General features: G+C 44.0%; 3 protein-coding genes across 11 annotated transcripts in view; 1 reads left to right on the top strand and 2 right to left on the bottom strand.

Moving 5' to 3' along the window:
- Positions 1-10661, bottom strand: part of VMP1 (vacuole membrane protein 1) — a 71773-nt gene extending 61112 nt beyond the window's left edge. For 2 of the 6 annotated variants that reach the window (XR_015703421.1, XM_087751518.1), the window contains exons 1-3: positions 9839-10545; positions 6095-6221; positions 1684-1785 (exon numbers count right to left, since the gene is read on the bottom strand). Coding sequence is in view for 5 of the 6 variants with exons in the window: in XM_087751518.1 (XP_087607644.1) it covers positions 1684-1759 (76 nt within the window). In the remaining variant the exon portion in view is untranslated. Of the gene's footprint in view, positions 1-1683; positions 1786-6094; positions 6222-6884; positions 6904-9838; positions 10548-10568 lie in introns of those variants that run through there. The other 4 variants (XM_087751514.1, XM_087751516.1, XM_087751513.1 and 1 more) reach the window with 4 other exon arrangements.
- Positions 10662-10680: 19 nt separating this feature from the next.
- Positions 10681-12097, top strand: PTRH2 (peptidyl-tRNA hydrolase 2). Of its 3 annotated transcripts, none has more exons than XM_087751520.1 (2): positions 10681-10813; positions 11428-12097. In XM_087751520.1, the coding sequence occupies exon 2, from the start codon at positions 11446-11448 to the stop codon at positions 11962-11964; it is 519 nt and encodes a 172-aa protein (XP_087607646.1). In that variant the 5' UTR covers positions 10681-10813; positions 11428-11445; the 3' UTR covers positions 11965-12097. The 3 variants fall into 3 exon arrangements, with proteins under 3 accessions (XP_087607646.1, XP_087607648.1, XP_087607647.1); XM_087751522.1 differs by having other exon boundaries at positions 10686-10813; positions 11367-12097; XM_087751521.1 differs by having other exon boundaries at positions 10741-10813; positions 11217-12097.
- Positions 12098-13665: 1568 nt separating this feature from the next.
- Positions 13666-17657, bottom strand: part of CLTC (clathrin heavy chain) — a 34033-nt gene continuing 30041 nt past the window's right edge. For both annotated transcript variants that reach the window (XM_087751502.1, XM_087751503.1), the window contains 2 exons: positions 15011-15086; positions 13666-14681 (listed from right to left, as the gene is read on the bottom strand). In XM_087751502.1, coding sequence (XP_087607628.1) covers positions 14557-14681; positions 15011-15086 — 201 coding nt within the window. In that variant the 3' untranslated portion in view covers positions 13666-14556. The remainder of the gene's footprint in view (positions 14682-15010; positions 15087-17657) is intronic.

Here is a 17657-nt window from a genome sequence, read left to right as displayed (position 1 = left end):
TCCTCCTCTGGCGCAGCTTGCGGCCGTAACTGCATCCATTTGGTTATAATGCAGAGCTCACCACTACTGTAACACCAGTCACTGTACAGTACCATAAAAGTATAGAAGAAAGGTTCTTCTAATAAATGTGTTATTTTGCGCTCATAATACAGTCAAGGTTAATAAAAAACCTAGCTATTTTTTGGATGAGAATGGCTTGTTCAAAGGTTGTCAAGCTAATGAGCGGTAATAATTTTTTAAACTTTTAAAGAAAATGAATTCTGAAATAAGAGCAAAATATATCACAAAACAATTGAAAAAATAAACAAAAATAACTCTTGTATCCAAACAGGCACCAAACTTGTTTAAACATCACTTACTACACAGTCAAAACATATATATTCTGTTTTGTATACATTTAAAGCACTGCAATAATAATTATAAATTTGTAAAAAGCTGTTGTGTTTAAAATATTAATCTACTCTGAATCCCCAGCACATTGTAACTCAAGATGTATTATTTCATGTAATTGAAACATGCTGCCTTATCGCACGCTAATATTTACACAGAAATTGCATACCTCATTAGTCACATAGCCCATTTAATTTTCTGTTCTTTAGCTGTAAGCATCAGCTGCTTCAGATGAACTAACAGAAATCCTACAACAGCAAATACTGGATAACATCCACATTCCCTCAGAGTTCAGAATGATTTAAGCCTTTACGTAAAAGGCTTTGATTTGTTCCATACATACACACATACAGTTCCTCTTTAAATCTTGCTGCATTCATTGCATCAAGAATTTCTATTCTCTATTTTTTCACTTAATATGTCTAATAAAAATGCTTCAACCTTGTTTTTTATGACTTTGTTTTTAGTAAAGGTCATAAAAGACAATGGTGTAAGACTGCATACAGCTTGAGAAATCACTTGGTTACAAAACTTAATTAAATATGGAACTGGCACACTCAAAGCTGACAGGAAACAAAACTAAAATGATTATCATTTCTATGCTGTACTACACAGCACAGATAATTCAGTGACACAAGGCTCTTCACGAAACATTCTCAGGTTATTTTTCATGAGTCCTGAACATTAACACAAACCCACACCAGACATACCAGTAGGAAAACCAGAGGCAAGGCAGGAGATGAAGTAGTTAACTGTTTTGTTAGCAATTTATCATTGAAACTGATAAATTATAGTGAAGCTAAATGTCAACAGAAAAGCTAAAAATTGGGAGACTAATAACTGGATTTCTCCCAGAGTAAAACAGATTTTTATTACCAAATACTAACTTTTCAGTGCCAAAGGGTGGGGCTGTATAGCCTGACTTCTACAGCCACATGTTTGCCATGAGTTTTTTAGCTCAGTCCTGTTGCAGCCCCTGTTGGTACCCAAGTCAGCTTTACAGGGCTCACACGCATATGAACTACAGAATAAGAACTCTGGAGGGAGAAAAGACTATAAGAGAAAACTGAATGGAAATACACAACATAAAACAATTCTGTGGCTTTACACTACATAAATCTTCAAGACTTCAGATTTAGAGATGACTGAAGTTTCCAAGATGGATTCAGGCACTGAGGCCCTTTGCACTACCTGGGCATAAAGTGCACCAACATAAATTCCTTTTGAGTGCTGTGCTGGCCATTTTACACACCAAGCTGACCAGCTGAGAACATTAAGTTGTTTTCCACCTACCTGTAAAGTTTCCATTGTGCTGTTCTTTGATCATTCCTATGCGTCTCTGGTCACAATCTGTTCCATTCTCTGCCATTTCATAAATCAGTCACGTATGGGGATCTAATAGCAGAATAAAACCAAAAAACATAATGTTTCCATGTCTGGTTACGAAGACTCTATTTACTCCATAGTCCAAGGATAGAGGCAAACATCCAGCAGTTCTCCAAATCCAAACTACAGTTATCCTGCGTTACACCATTAAAAAGGAGAAAGTGATTCAATTCCCACAATGACAAAGATTAAAACATTTTCACCTACGTAAATCTAAATTTTTCACTTAAATGACAAAACTCCCTCCCGAACAAAAGCTTGTTAAAGAATCCCTTCTGCTAATCAGCCCACTGTTTGGGCTCCAGAAGCAGCCGACCTTCACATAAACCTGAGAGAAAGGAGCTCAATATTTGATTCTCATATTGGAAAGCATCTATTCTGGCACCAAGCTTCCAGGTAGTTAGTATGCAAGCAGACCTCAAAAACCCCACAGCCTAAAAAAAATAGCCCTCAATACGGTAACTAAGATACAGAACTGCATCTTAGGTTTTGCACAGTCTAATATCTGTAAGCAGAAGATGTAAACTCTTCAATGGAAAAGAGCTCTCTGATGGAAAGCTTTTTCGAAAAGTGTACATTCTGCCTGCTAGTTTAGCCTCTCTCTAGCAAGATCAGCCTTAAAAAGTGCAAAAGAACAGCTGTGAGTTTCCTTATCCAGGACAGTAAATAGTGCAATAATTGGAAGCCAGCATAAATCAGAATGTTGCAAGAGCTGCTTTTTTTTTTCCCTTAAAAAAACCAAAACAAAATTGAAAAGCTGACAATTCTTATGCAATCAAACACAAAGAAAGTAGCCAGTCAGACTCCTTGCTTTAAAAATCCTCTCTTGAATCTTAAAACAGTTTCTGGAATTTTATTTTGGAAAAAGAGTCCCACAAAGCTAAAGCATCTTATTTGCATTACATTTCTCCCTGTAAGCAAACATGATTTACAGTTTTTGATATGCTGCTTTTGCTGGAAAGAAAAGTAGTGCAATATTAAAATGACAGGTTATATAAAACTGTCTAGTGGAGGAAATTGAAGTTTTACAGAAAAAATACTTCCCCTTTGATTTATTTTAGGCTTAAGAGCCAAGCAGCAACTCAGGTTTGGTAAACAAGAGTGAGAACGCCCCTTTGATTCAGACTGCAATAATTTTGCCAATTTTTTAAATAAAATGTTAAAAGATTTCAGATACTCTATTTGTTTAATATTTCCAGGATTTCACAAGTCAGTTTTAGACAATGTTCTTCTAACCAGGTACAAGCCTTGTGCATTACTCGTAACACGGATAAAATTGCTAGCTAGAATGTGATTATTAAAGGGGTTTTACTTAAAACCCAGGAGTCAAAAGCACCAAGGTCTCGGGAAGGAGTCCCTCCTCCAACACCTCCTTCCTGAAATGAAATGAGCAGAAACAGAAATCTGTCTAGTTAAACAATCTAGCAGAAACTATTCTCTTGCACGTTACAGTTTTTATTCATTGAAACTTGGGCCCCAAGAATACCCAAACCACCAAGAAAATTAATAAAACAGCCTTGCAAAAGTTTGCTTCTGAAAAATGCTGAAGAGCTCCACAGTCAGCCAAGGACAACTGAGGACTGACCTGCTGCAGTAAGAGCTCTACAGCATCATTCCCCAGTCACTTGCAACCAAAGGTTTGCTCTGAACTGCTAGTCAAGCACCAGAGAAATGCGAACCTATTTCTCTCCTCAGATCAGTTTTATAGCAGCCTGACACTCTGGAAGTCAGGGGAGTTACACCAGTACTTAATTGAGGATAACAGGCCAGTTGCTACGGTGATACAAGGATCAAATGTTTAGCCATCTCCTAATTTCATTAGGACGGTAAGTCCCTGTAGATGGTGGAGTGTTTTGTTTATACTGACTGCACTTGCTCATGGTGATCTTATTTTATATACATATATAAATATGTATTTGTATACATGTACAATATAAGCTTATGTACACACATACATATGTATATCTCACACACACACGTTACACACACATTTACACACACAAAGCTCAAATTGCAGACGGGAATATTGGAATTGGGCATCCACAGTTAGAAAGCCTGATGTTCACAGAAAGCTGCTTAGGAGGCAAAAGCCTTCAGAGCCTTCTGCACACAGCCATGCTAAAAAAAAAAGTTCTGGTTTAGGGAACTTCAGTCACGTTTTGTTGGCTTAAATGTAACAAACATTAAAACAAAACAAAAAAACTGAAGTGGAAGCCACATGTTCCTCATTTTGAAATTCATCTTTTTTCCTTGTGCAAATCCAGCCTTCAAAATTGAAGTCCCAATCAATTGGTTTGGTCTCTGCTCAGCTTAATTACATTTTGAGAAAGTTAATTTACTGTAGATACAAACTGCTCCCCATGTTTGATGCTAAAATCTAGGCTGTGCACAACACTCCCTCTCCATGAACTGAATGCCACTGCAATCCGTTAAACATCTTACTGGCACATAAAAATCATCAGTCTCTAGGGTTCTCAGGTGCAATGTTACGTACATATTACAGCTTTCACCAACTCAACTAACGGAGCCAGTTTTACCCTGCCTGCTTGGAAAGGCTCTAATCTGGGATTAGCTTTGCATAACACTACCTCAAGCACGCAAGTCAGCATTTACAGCAAAGCAGATAAATAATCCCCTTGCACTTCTGTGGGGCAAATACTTGTTAAGAAGGTCTTAAAGTTTAACAATTCTGCAGAAAAGCTCTAAAAACTTCTATTTAAGAATACAGTTGACTAGGAGATTTGATACTTATCACATGGCAAGTCCGAACGGGCTGCAATCCAGAAACCAAACCCTTACTGGTTTCAGATAAAACTCCTTGGTTTACCAAAGTCTAATTATACTTAAAGCATCTTAGCATAAGGAACTGGAGGATGTGCATCCAGAAAGCTCAGCTCTCTGATCTGTTGCTCTGTTTGACACCTATTAGAATCACTACTCCTGTACTAATGTCTCCCCATGGAGATTAACTGGAGTGGGAGACTGACCAAAAATGGAGTTACCCTTCATTAACTGAGTCCACATTCTGAAGTCAACACCAAATCCATGATAGCCCACCACAGGAAATTAAATTCCATCTGCTAAACAGAACTTGACTTCTTATTAATGCTGAAAAAGACACAGAGTCCATATCTGAAAATAAATTTGCCTAATATATTGAGCAGTTACCAGCAAACATAAAAATAAACTATTTAAAAGAGTGAGAAAAACAACTTTGAACAGTTTTTATATCAGAGTCACTTAGATCATTTGTTAGAGCTGTGCTCACACAAGAACTTCTTTGTAGGGCTGAACAAATAGCCCACAATACACTATTCAGCTTTAGTGCAATTCATAACATTAAGTATAAAAAGACAATTATTGCTAGTCAAAATGTAAATTGGTCAACAAAAAGGGCTTGTGGTAACTGTGACTGGCACTTCACAGCATAAGTAAGACAAAGCATAACAAGCTATTAGAGCATGAGAACATAACAAAATTAGGCACTGCAATCTCTGCACTCCGTAATCAGAGAAAAGGACAAAAGTCTCTTCTTTCTGAAGCTCTGGGGAGGCTGCTGAAGCACCCCAGTGCTGGGTGCGCTTACGTAAAAGGAAACAGTTTAAGACAAGGCAGTTGGGTGCTTGCAACTCTCACTTGGAGGAGCAGAATGGGGACTCACATTCTGTACTGAGGATTTTTTTTGAGGACTCCTTTCCAACGTGCTGGAAAAACAAGGAAGCTGTTAAACTATTTTAATGATATCGCTGCTTTCCCAGACATTGTTTGAATCACGAATTCTTACCGCTTCTTACTTAAAGAGACCCTGGAACCCTGACCCTCATCTCCATCAAAGGTACTTGTCACACAGCTGCTAGAACTAGATTTATAGCTCAGACCGTTTTGCTGATGTTTTCTCCCAGCCACCTCAGCAACACACCATTTTCAGTCTTTTGTCATTTCTTGCATTTTAACCCACATGCTCCAATCCTGCCCGTATCCTGCTCCTTTCTCCTCAACTTTTCTGGCAACCATTCCTTCTTCTTTATCTACATCACTGTTCTTCAATTACAACAAAGAGAACAAAAGATTAAAAACCAGACTTTCACAGGTGGATCAGTAATTGCACTAAAATAGACAGCATTACACATCTGTAACAGGGTTTTGTTTCAGTCATCAAATGCTCTACATAGGCAACAATTTATACAGGGAATAAGTTAAGTTTCTTGGCAAAGTTAACAGTTTGGAGAGCACTCTCCCTCAAAAGTCCAAGACCGCCTGGCACACGAACACATTTAGGTAAAGGATGAGATCAGTCTTGAAGTGAAACATTACATACCCTTTCAGCTCCGCACCACTCTCACTCTTCACTTCTTCTGTATTTGAAGCCAGTGGAACAGACAACTATGTCCTCAGCTCTGTAGACATTCAAGACCAAAGCGACTGCTCTTCCAAACCTTCTGTCCCTACAGAGTACGATAATACTGTTCATCATGTGATACAAAACTGACACAGTCCCTAACTTGAAGGTTAATAACTTTCCTAAAGATGACAGAAAATAGAAAAAGTAACTGCTTGATTTTTTCCCGTCCTTTAACACTCATGGGAAGCATTCCATTAAAATAAATTAGGACACATCTGAAAGACGTTCAAAATCTCCATAGATTTAGCTATAATGGGTTACGTTGATAGGAGTGCATTTGTTCCCATACTAAAAATGTTTTTCTAACCAAAATAGTTTAATCCCTCAAAGGAAAAGTAATTCAGTTAAAGACCACAGGTTTCCATTTTGTGGGTTATGCCTCTGTACACCAGACCTATTTTCCAATTCCTCACGAAAAACCATTTCAAAAAAGTCACTTTACAATTTAGAGTTAAAATTTCCACTTTTCCAAAAAGACTTTGGGACACCTTTTAGGAAAGAATGATTTAATATTGCTGTAACACGGGTTTCAGGGATGCTGCGCATTTTCTGTTGAGGTTACTAAAAGTTCTGTCCTGTCATTAAGGCCACATATATTAAACGATTCTCCCTGCTGGATTTTCTCAGCTGAAACATGAATATTGATGGCTGTCTTGTAGATCCAGCAGTAGAATCAGGTGCTATAATAATACAGTACAGTCATTACACAATATATAGATGAAAAGGCATGGAAGATGGTAGGAAAGACAAAATTCAGGTTGTTCAGGTCTTTGCAGTGATCTTCTGCTGAAACTTCAAAAAAAATTTAAATAAAAGAAAGGAAATGGAAATAACTGGGAACATGAACAGTATCGGTGTAGCATCTCATGCTACAGTGCAGATCACAGATCCGTTCTACGCTCCAGAGGCTGGCAGGAGGCAGCAAGCCGGGGGTGCAGATCACAGCTCACAGCAGGAGACCGCTCCTCTGCCGACTGGGACGATGCTCAACAGCTGCCGAGAAAACCACTTCAAGGTCATCAGAGAGGGTGAAATACGCTGCTGGGAGGGTGACCTGAGGAGATCACAGGAGACCTCCTCAGTGTTACTGCTGTGCTGCTATGCTAACTTCAGTTTCCCAAGCACCCAGCTCAACCATATCCAGATTTTGAATGAGACAGCATTACAACACCCTGTACTTCATGCCTCTCTCAAACAGGGATTCAGTGACAAGTACCTCCACAGCACCGATCAGTGCCACAATAACGCTCCTCATGGGGAGGGCACCTCACGTATGCCTAAGCAGCCCTTTCAGCAAAACGGATGACTTGGAATGACTGATATGAGCAGAGAGAAAGGCTTTGGAGAGAGGGGCCACACAACATCGGAAAAAAGACCATAACTCAATATTCAGGTGACTAAACAGACACAGCGTCTTTCACCTCCTCAGTTCCAGAGGGGTATACAGAAATCCACGCGCCTACTATGTGCCAAGATGTTTGTCTCACAGCCCTCAGGCTGCAGTCTGCCTTCAGGTGGCAGTCAAGCTCTCCCCCATCAGCCTCCCTGTGCTTCCAAAAGGCACAGAGGAAAGAAAGGTCACAGAAATCGTCACAAGGTGATAACAGATCCCGCACAAAACAGGCCTGCTAAAATTTGAGTAGGAAAGAACAAAGAGTTAGAAAAATAAGATTATAAATGCAGCCTTAAGAATCACCACCTCTGACTCCTCCAGCAGCTGGTGGAGAGTGCAGATTTGGTAGGACCTCTGCCTTTATCCTATCTTGTAAGTGCTGGGAGACAGTTTCCCCGCAAGAAGATGCTTGAACCTGCCCAGCCATTATATCCAGAGCGCTTCTTCTCTAAGAGAAGATACAGCAGAGATGAAAGGGAATGAACACAAGTACCTAACAAACCCCATAGAAAACAGTAGCTGAAACATGCTCCTGAGACAACGACTTCTGCTTTTCATAGACGTTAACAGTCTCTAACTGGAACTAATTCAGGTTGCGCTACGGCTGCCTTGGCCATTCAATGAGAATACACTGCCCAGACAAGGTGAATCCCAGAGGCTAATTCTGAGCCTTGTGAGAGAGAATATTCGTTTAACACGTTTGCAATACACTGAACAACTGCCTGCCCCGCTCATAACATCTTACTGTCTCCTGGGTCCACCTGGCCACCGCAGCACCAAAACCAGCAACGTGCTGCCCCTTGACTATGGTTCCAACCTGCTACTGGAATACAAAAAGCTCAGTGTTGCAACAGCTTCAAGGCCGTGCTCTTTGTTCTCATGGAATGGCAAAGTCCATCCAACTCACACTTCTCCACAAGTAATAGAAGTTAAAGTTCTAACCTTCAGATAATAATATGTTTCCCATCACCATTATACCGGAAAAACTGGCCTACTCTTACTATACATCAGGAGCAATATTTTTTTTGTTTTAAAACCCCAGGTTGTTAAGAAATAAGAGGGGATCTCAAAATATGCACTAATTACACAGAACATTGTAAGGAGAGGTATTCACAAGGTGTAGTCAGAAACAGTTATGACATTCAAAAGATATTCACAGACAACCACAAGAAAAAAGCTTTAAGGTGGAAATAGTGCAGACATTCCAGCTCAGAGGCTTGCTTCCAGTATGCTCACCGTCCTCATTGCTACCGCCCACTTAAAAGCTACTAAGTCTCCTCCTATCCTTCCCCACAGAAATTACAACTACCATTGGTTTCAGCTGTTAAGTAGGACAAGAAACTTAGCTCAAATTAATAAGAAGTGCTCACCTCCCATTGCACAACTGGAAACATGTTTTTTCAAACTCTCATCTGAAAACATGCGATGAAGCAATCATTACAACTGTCACTTATGGCCAGTAAGGAATAAAGAAAAGTCCATCCCATGCTGCAGAAATAATAGACTGACACAATGAAGTCCACTTCAATAGGTAAATGAATGCATTAAGAGTTTATATACGCTATCATAAGGTAAGATGGTATAAAGCATGAGAACCCGCAGTCGACCTATCTGGCAGGAGCTGGGGTGAAACGACCTTTCAGGAGCAGAAGTCCTAACAGTAAAACAGTACCAAAAGCCACTGGTCAAAAAAAAATTCATATACTCCAAGGCACAGAAGAGTCATATCACACTCTCCACCTCAGACTGCTCAACCCATATTATTAACGTTAACTAAACCAGGATACCCACTTGTTGGTAAGCACATAACAGAGAAAACAAGGGCAGGAGAGAACCCTGAAGAAATGTCACACGTACAGTTCAAAGTGGATAACCTGGATTCACGGCACTACACAGATAAACAGCCACTATCAAACAAACTTATTACCCCTTCCCTCAGGTCTTGCCTGACATGACTTGCCAAACATCTAAGAGGCAAAACTGGAACAAAACAGGAATCTTACTCCTTTATTACCTTCTGTAATCACTAGATGACATTGGGCAGAGAACTGAAAACCAGACAAATGCAGCTAGGTGCTTAACTTCAGTCAAGAGATATGAGACAGTAAGAGTCTTCATGGATTTAGGCCTAACTGCCCAAGTCCGTAAGACGAGTCCCAGTCTCTAGGACGGAGGACAGCTGGCACGACGCTGAGGATGCAGTTAGCAACCCAGCTAGGAAAACACATCACATTTCTACTGGAGAAGCAGACAAAGACCATCGGTACCCGGCTCCTTGCAGCTAGAAGGATGAATTTCTCACTGTGTCATCAGGCACCATCCCTTGGGCCCAAGCAGGGCGATGCTACCAGACGGTTTCTGGGGCCGTGTCCGGCGTGACGTGCAGCGTCCCGAGCCGAGCAGGTCTCCAGCGGGACGGGGATGAATGAGCAGCAGCACAGCTATCGCCCTGAACGACGAGAGCTTCCTCCCGCGCTCCCAGCGGCCTGGGGGCGGCTCCGTCCCCTCCCGGCCTCCTTCACCCTTGCAGCGCTCAGTCTACCGTCGCCCCCCCGTCACCCACACGCAGCTCCCCCGCCCCGCCAGCTCTCCCGGCCGGGCCGGGCCGCTCCCGTCACCCCTCCCGGCCCCAAGCTTGCACAACACGGCGTGGGCCGCCGCTGGGTCACGGTGGCCCGGGACGCCGCCGACCCCGCCCTCCGGCCGCTCTCCCGACCCCCCCGACAGCCTCCCCACGCCGCCCCGGGGCCGGACCTCCCGCCTCGCCGCGCCGTCACCGACGCGGCCCGCTCCGGCCCCGCTCCCTCACCATGGAAGCGGGGCGGGGGGGAGCGGCCCCGAGGTCGGTGCTGAGGGGGCGGGATGGGAGGAGCGGGGCAGGTGCCGCTGAGGGGGACGGCGGCGCGTAGCCCTGTCCGCCGGGGAAGCCCCTGCGGCAGCCCAGCCCCCGACAGGCCCCCAACCGGCCCCGGCCCGGCCCGCGGCACCGACACTCACCACACTCCCCGCCGCCGGCTGCCGCTGGGCCCGGGCCAACCCGGAAGTGGAGGGCGGAGCCAAACCCACCCCTTCCCGCCCACCGGCGCGCGTCACTTCCCGCGCGCCGCGCCCCCAACCCCTCCCTCCCACGGGCCGGCAGTCAGCCCGCCGCCCTCGCCCCGCCCCTCGCCGGCACGCGCTGGTGGCGTCACCTCCGGCGGCGGCGGGGCGGCGGCGGCGGCGGTCTGGCGGGCGCGTGGCAGGTAAGCGGGGGGGTGGGGGCTCCCCCCTCACGGCCGCCGGTGCCGCCCTGGGGCCGCGGGGCCCCGCTCGCTTCGTTTCGCCCTCGGTTTTTGCCTCCTTCTTCCGTCAGGGTTGGGTGGACCCGGTGCCGGCCCGCCCGGTGCCGTCGCTCCCACCGGGGGTTGCCGGTGAGCGGGGCCTGGCGGGGCCGTGGCCGCCTCAGCCGCCGCCGCCCTCGGTGGAGCTGGAGGCGGCTCCGCACCGCCCCTCGCTCCCTCCCCTGAGGGAAGCAGCCCTCAACTGAGTTTTGGGTATTGACTTTAAAAAACCCTCCATTTTACCCTTTCTCTCACCATTTTTAGCTGCAACTTTCACATAATTTGCGATTTTTTTTCCCCCTTCGTTCTGCTTCCTGGGTTGCAGCCCGTCAGCGGTAGGTTGTGCAGCGTCACCGGTGACGTGTTTGCGATGGGAAAGCGGGGGACCGTGCGCCACGCAGGGTGTCTCGGAACACCCCAGCGCAGGAAGAGGGGAGAATTCTTTCTGTAACGAATGTTGTCTCCACGTTACCAGGTGCGCTCTCACGAGCTGAAAAATTCTCGAGTAAATTCTGTCTTTCCCCCCCGTTTCGTAGCCAGCCTCCACAACCGTCATGGATTATCTCTCTAAGCCCGGGTTCCTCAGCGTCATCGCCGGAGTCGCGTGCGGAGTGTGCCTGGGATGGGGCATTCGCGGGAGGCTGCTGAGGCAGCCCAGAGCCGGAACGACCGCGGCCGCGAACAACCTGGGGAGCGAAGCTGACGTCATGGGGGAGTCCGGGGAGTTCAAGATGGTGCTGATTGTCCGCAACGATTTAAAGATGGGAAAGGGTAAAGTAGCAGCACAGTGTTCCCATGCTGCTGTTTCTGCCTACAAGCAAGTTCAGAGAAGAAATCCTGAACTGCTGAAGCAGTGGGAGTACTGCGGACAACCGAAAGTGGTCCTCAAAGCTCCCGACGAAGAGACTCTGATCCAGCTCCTGGCTGACGCCAAACACCTTGGACTGACTGTGAGCTTAATCCAGGACGCGGGTCGCACTCAGATAGCTCCAGGCTCCCAGACAGTCCTTGGTATTGGGCCGGGCCCAGCTGATGTAATAGATAAAGTTTCTGGTCACCTGAAACTCTTCTAATCTGGGGACCAAAGAAATCTGAATGCAGTGGTGCATAGCAGTACTGAAGGGGTAAAATCCAAGCTTGGGGACTTTTTGGGATTTCTCCATGTGTTCTCCCAGAATAAATAAAATAACCAGGTTTTGTAAGAGATTTAAATTTGCAAACCATTTCTCTAGCTTCTGTAGTGTGTTCTGAAGTGCGAAAGAAAATGCAGGGTGGAGGAAAGTAGAGCTGGCAGAATTTTACTACCCACAAGAAGGAACCCAGTATATTTAAGACTTGTGCAATGGAGTGAGGATTTTGCGCTTTGTCTGGTTTACTGGCTGAATAGATACTGATAAAGTTTACATTAATTTGTCCCATGTGCTAAAAATGACAGGTTCCCCCTCTCGGCCTTACAGGAGGGTTTTTTGAAAAGATACATTCTTTAATTCAGAAAAGATTAACTGCTGAAGCAGTTAAATTGCCCCATACAGATGGGGCAGCTGTAGCGCCAGTTTAGCCAAGGTATAGGGAGTTACCCTATGCACAAACAGGTGGTCATACAGGGACTAACTTAAATCCTGTTTTACATGGGATTAAGAGGTCTTCTTGGGTTTAAGGAAGCACTGGATTACAGGAGTTATGGACAGAGATCAGATCATGCTGATCATGGCTCATGTGTAAATTCTACCCCCGCAGCTCCACTGCGGCTCTGACACTGTAAAAGGCAAGTCCCCTGCACTTCTAATGAGGTGGACTTTCTCCCAGTCAGTTTTCTAACAAAGCTGTTTTGTGAGAACTGTGCTGTTGAGCGCATTTCTTTAACAGCCTCTCAGCCCCATCTTCCCGTTGAGTACCTGTGAAATTTGTTATAGAAGAGGGAACAGAAGGATTTGTCTCCATCAGTCGACTTTACAGACCCAGAGGGAACGGCAGAGGGAAATGCAAGCGTAAGCAAGCATAATAAACACAGAGAATGGAGGCGTTCTTATACTGCACCTCTTATTTAGTCATAATACCTTTCAAAGACTGACACTACTCACTGCAGACTTTTGCCCCACCGCACTCTCGAACAAAGAGCTACAGCCGCTTACAGCCCGTGGCAGGTTGTGCCCCCCCAGGTGCTGACACCCCCATTACACACGGAACCGCTGCAGCGCTCGGCTGCCCGGATCACACAACGCAACTGCGGAGTTCCCGAGAGCGAGCAGGAAGGGGATTCAGCCCCAGAGCTGGAACCTGACACTGAGGACAGCTCCCGGTTAAGAGACAGAAGCTTCTACAGCTGTCACCACCATGGCCAGTGCTGTAATACTCAGTACACTCAAATATGACAGTATTCATAGAGAAACATTTAAGTCAATTTTATTTGAAGCTAAATATATTTAAGGCAACTTACATACCTAGAACATGATCTCAATTTAACTGACACACCCTACTACAATCCTAATGTATCATCCGGTCAAATATGCTGTAGTTGACCACAATGCAGCCAACTATCAAAAAGTGCTATTTTCTTCTCTCTGGTATAATCTTTCTATAGAAAAAGCATTACATGTTTGCTTGTATTGCCCCCTCAGTGCAAGACACCACTAACGGTCTCCGTTGCTGCTCTCCTCATGGCCCCTCATACCCTTGAATGTACGCACCTGCACGCCCCATACTACTAGCACTGTAATACTTGGTTCGAGTCCGAAGGTTCTCTTTGAAGACAGTAAAGTGAAGCTACCACTATGCAGCATGTCCACAGTCCAGTAATTTATTTTTAAATCGAGTAATTTCAAATTGCACAAACAAAACTGAACAGCAATATGCTTGAATTCTCTCTTCTGTACACTCAAAACAGTGATCTAAAACACCACAATATCCAACATACACAAACCTCAGGGCAGGGTTAGTAAATACACAGATTGGAATCATGGTGCTCTGTTCCTGAATGGAATGTCCCACAAAAGCACAGGATACAGCACAACATAAGGTCATCTGTTACATATGGAGTGAGCAAAAAGACACTAGCATTTTCTATATGCATAACTGGAAAAACCTGCATAGGTTATGGAAAAAACTTTTACTCATTTTAAGTCAGGCAAGGTTGTCTGTACGCATTTTAAGTTCTTTTAGAGCTATGCAATCCAACCAGGGTAGGATATGCTGATTAGTGTTGTCTCTTGTCAGCAGTCTCGCAAGGTCAAATACAAGTATCTTTGCTTTAGCTTTCTCCGAATATACAGTGAGACTTAAATGCATTTAGAATAGACAGTACATACTGTAAGCTGCTCACATACAATGAACTTAAGATTCAATATTAGAGTTTAACACTATAGAGTGCAAATCAGAATCTTCACAATAGACTTAATGGTAATAAGCAGTCCTGCAAAAGCCCACTTGAACAAAGTTGTTTAAACTATTCCCCTTTTAAAGAAAAGTCTAAATGACATGGAATGTGGAAAAGATTTAATGTAAGTGATTCAAATAGTTTGCGCTAGAAAAAACAGTCCTTCATGAAATAAAGGTTACAAGAACACGAGGCAGAACTCTTGCTTTTCCCTGTTATGAGTTAAAGCGGGGAGGGACGGTGGAGTTTCAGTAAGAAAATAGGCTAGCTCCAAACTGACTTGTGCTGCACCTTACATGCTGTACCCAAAGCCAGGCTGCGGTTGCCCATACGGAGGTGCAGTGTAGCCATAGCCAAAAGGTGCTTGTGGAGGAACTGCAACGCTGGGTCCTGCTGTCAACATGAGCTGGGGCTGACCTGGAAGACAGAACAGTTTCATCTTTACTCCTCGGTACTGAGAGTTCAGGCTGCAAAATTCCTGCAACTTCCCTGGAGACATCTGTATGTTTAGCAATAAGATTATCCTAGCTCATGCTAGGGAGTTAAATCCTGCAGTCCATATCCAATCTCAGCAGCAGCGTTAGAGTTGTACTTTATCTAGTATTTTGGAACACATTCCCTTAGGACTCTATTTCACATGAAGAACGTTCCCATTTCCAAGGACTTCCTTGGGAAAACCCATGACTAGAGAAACGTTGTTTCAGAAACAAAATGCGTTGCTGACAACATATGAACTAAAGCATTACCATAAACAATAGGTTGTGTTTCCGTAGCTTGCTCCTCTTCCTTTCTCAAAGACTCTGATGCATCCAGTTTATCCACCTGGAATTGAGACCAACAATTAAAAAAACTCCTCTAAAAGAGGTACTTGTTCATGGCAGAGAAGTGGAAAAGCCTTAGTGGTATGTTAACACCCATCAAGAAAAGGAGACCATTTACAAGTTAAGATCAATTCAAGTAGCAATGTTGGTACTGGTGCAGTCAAGATTGTCCGTTTCCTGAAAAAAAATCCCTAATTGAGGGATTTGCGGAACTTCTTTGAAAGCTCACTCCAGGCTGAAGCTTTGTATGAAAGGTCCCATACTGGACTAGAGCTACTTTGACATCAGTAAGCTCATCAGTGTTGCTCCAACTGCTTCAAAACAACAGCCTTAGGACACAAACTCACATTTTAGCACAACGTCAGTTGGAGACCTTTGGTGTTGGAGCAATTGCTAAGATAATGCCCAGACCTGGAGAAGTTTCCCTGAACGCAACATTGAGGCAAAGTAATCTGAAGTTGGTATTTGTATACAGAAGACTGCAATAGCATCCGACATGTCACTTGAGCCTCAGGATTTCACTTTCCAAACCCATTCAACTCATGCAGTTTAAGTTCAAATGCAGAGAATGCATGTGTATAAGACTTGCTTTTTTCCACTCTAGAACTGTGTGGCAGTCAGCCTAAACCCACAAATACTCAACTTGTTCAAGCTTAACACACAGTAACAAGACAAGACTAGCCAGCTTCACTCTGCTGCACAGCAAGTGCAATTGTGCTGTTAGCCCACCCCTACAGAAAGGCAAGAGAAGAAACTTCTTCTGTAGTGAAATACTGCTTGTTACTACAATAGATCCAAGGAAACTCAGCATTACTACAGTCTAAGGCAGGCCCTGAAACTAAAACCACAAAAATTAGGTATTGGTATTTTACCTGGGAAGCAAGATTTAGAATAAAGTCAGAGACAATCATGCCAATTACTTTTTAAGACAGTAAGACAACTCACAAACCAGATTAGTCTTTCATTTCATTTGTGTCCTTAATGAAGGAGTTTGAAGACAGGTTTCCTGTACTTACACAGGGTTGGCATTACTTATTGAGCTACACCAACATCCATGACATAAACAGTTTTCAGCTTAACTGTGCTACATTAGCAAATATTTGCAGGCAGCTCTATCAGCTTTCTTCATTTTAGTTATGAATTACAACGTGTTCCATAAACCTGTTAATTTGTAACCTCGATTAGAGGCATAAATCCAGGAAGCGGCATAAGTCCTGAGCTTTGAGTTCATTCATTGACTGGGCTTTCATGGCAAGCCTCTTTGTTGCCTCACACCAGTATCTGGCTTGCTGCTGTCAAAGCACACAGGAGTGTATGCCAATGCTTTGAGGCTCATTTCCAGACACCGTGCTGAGAACTGCACTGTTTTTAGCTCAAAGAGGAACACACTGAACACAGAAGCACAAGTTTAAAGATGCAAATCCAAGGAGAATGTGCAGAGTTTGCTACTAAGCAGAGGCATTTGGCTTATGCACACTTGGAAAGCCTCCAGCCCAGGACATTAATGCATTTTGGACAGAGTTTTGTTGCCTCCCCTCAGAGCTAAACAAGTATTTACAATAACAAGCGCAAGTTTGAAACCAGCCTGCAGGATGGTTCTTACACCACTTGCTCGAGCATCACCAGGTTCAGTACCCTACACACTTGCAGCAAGATTGTTTTAAAGGCTTTTCCACAGGGACTGCAATAAGCTGCAGGGGAAAAGTAACATGCATTCAATGTTCTTGTGTTATGTGTGCATGAAAAAGAGGCAAAAGTACTGAAGCAGGAGTGAGGTCTGAAGATGACTGCCATACAGGCTCCCCCCAAAAAACCACACGCAGCCCACAGCAATGCCTTGTAGCTTAAGGAATAGTGGGATGTAATTGCAATGACTGCTACACATGCGTAGTTTATGCAAACACTGCAGTTCGATTACCTTTTTTCACACACACGCTTTCTTACTGCCTCGCTTACTAGCTGCTGAAGGACCTTACACTACGCATTTTAGTCAGGTTAGCCTTGAGTTCCAGTGGTGTAATTACAGACCTCTTGTCACCAAAAAGCAGTTTGCATTTAGTCCATCTTCAAGCCATTTATCAGTTTGTTCACCCTTTGCTCAACCACATTAATGGAAAACTCACACTAAGGCTGACCTCTGGTCTAACGAGAATCGGAGTGGTATTTGTACAGAAGCAGATGGACAGAAACCTTAGAGATTGCCCTTCGGAAGGGCAAAATTGCATAGCAAAAGCCAAGCCTCAGAGTAGCCTCAGAAGAGCAATAAGCATAACTTTTTTTTTTTTTTCTTTTTAAATGAGGTAGCAAGAGAAGTTTAGTGAAGCTGAAGAGCTTGGAAGGCAGTCTTTTTTGCACAACTACAAGAAATTTACTACAGGGAAGAGAACCACAGACTTCATCTAATAGCTGAAGTTTTAAGTTGCTATGTGAACTACAGCACCATGTGGATTAGACTAGCACCATAAGAACTGGACACCTGAATGAGGAAGAGTCTCTTCTGAAGCAGCTAGTATCTATTCTGCCTACTGTCAGCACGCATTAGTAACGGTCAAGAGATCAGAAACTGGATCAC

This window comes from Nipponia nippon, unplaced genomic scaffold (genome assembly GCF_047370975.1).
Source record: "Nipponia nippon isolate SJK-2023a ecotype South Korea unplaced genomic scaffold, ASM4737097v1 scaffold_15, whole genome shotgun sequence".
Lineage (NCBI taxonomy): Eukaryota > Metazoa > Chordata > Aves > Pelecaniformes > Threskiornithidae > Nipponia > Nipponia nippon.
Note: the sequence above shows the minus strand (reverse complement) of the source record. Positions and strands in the feature narration are given on the sequence as shown.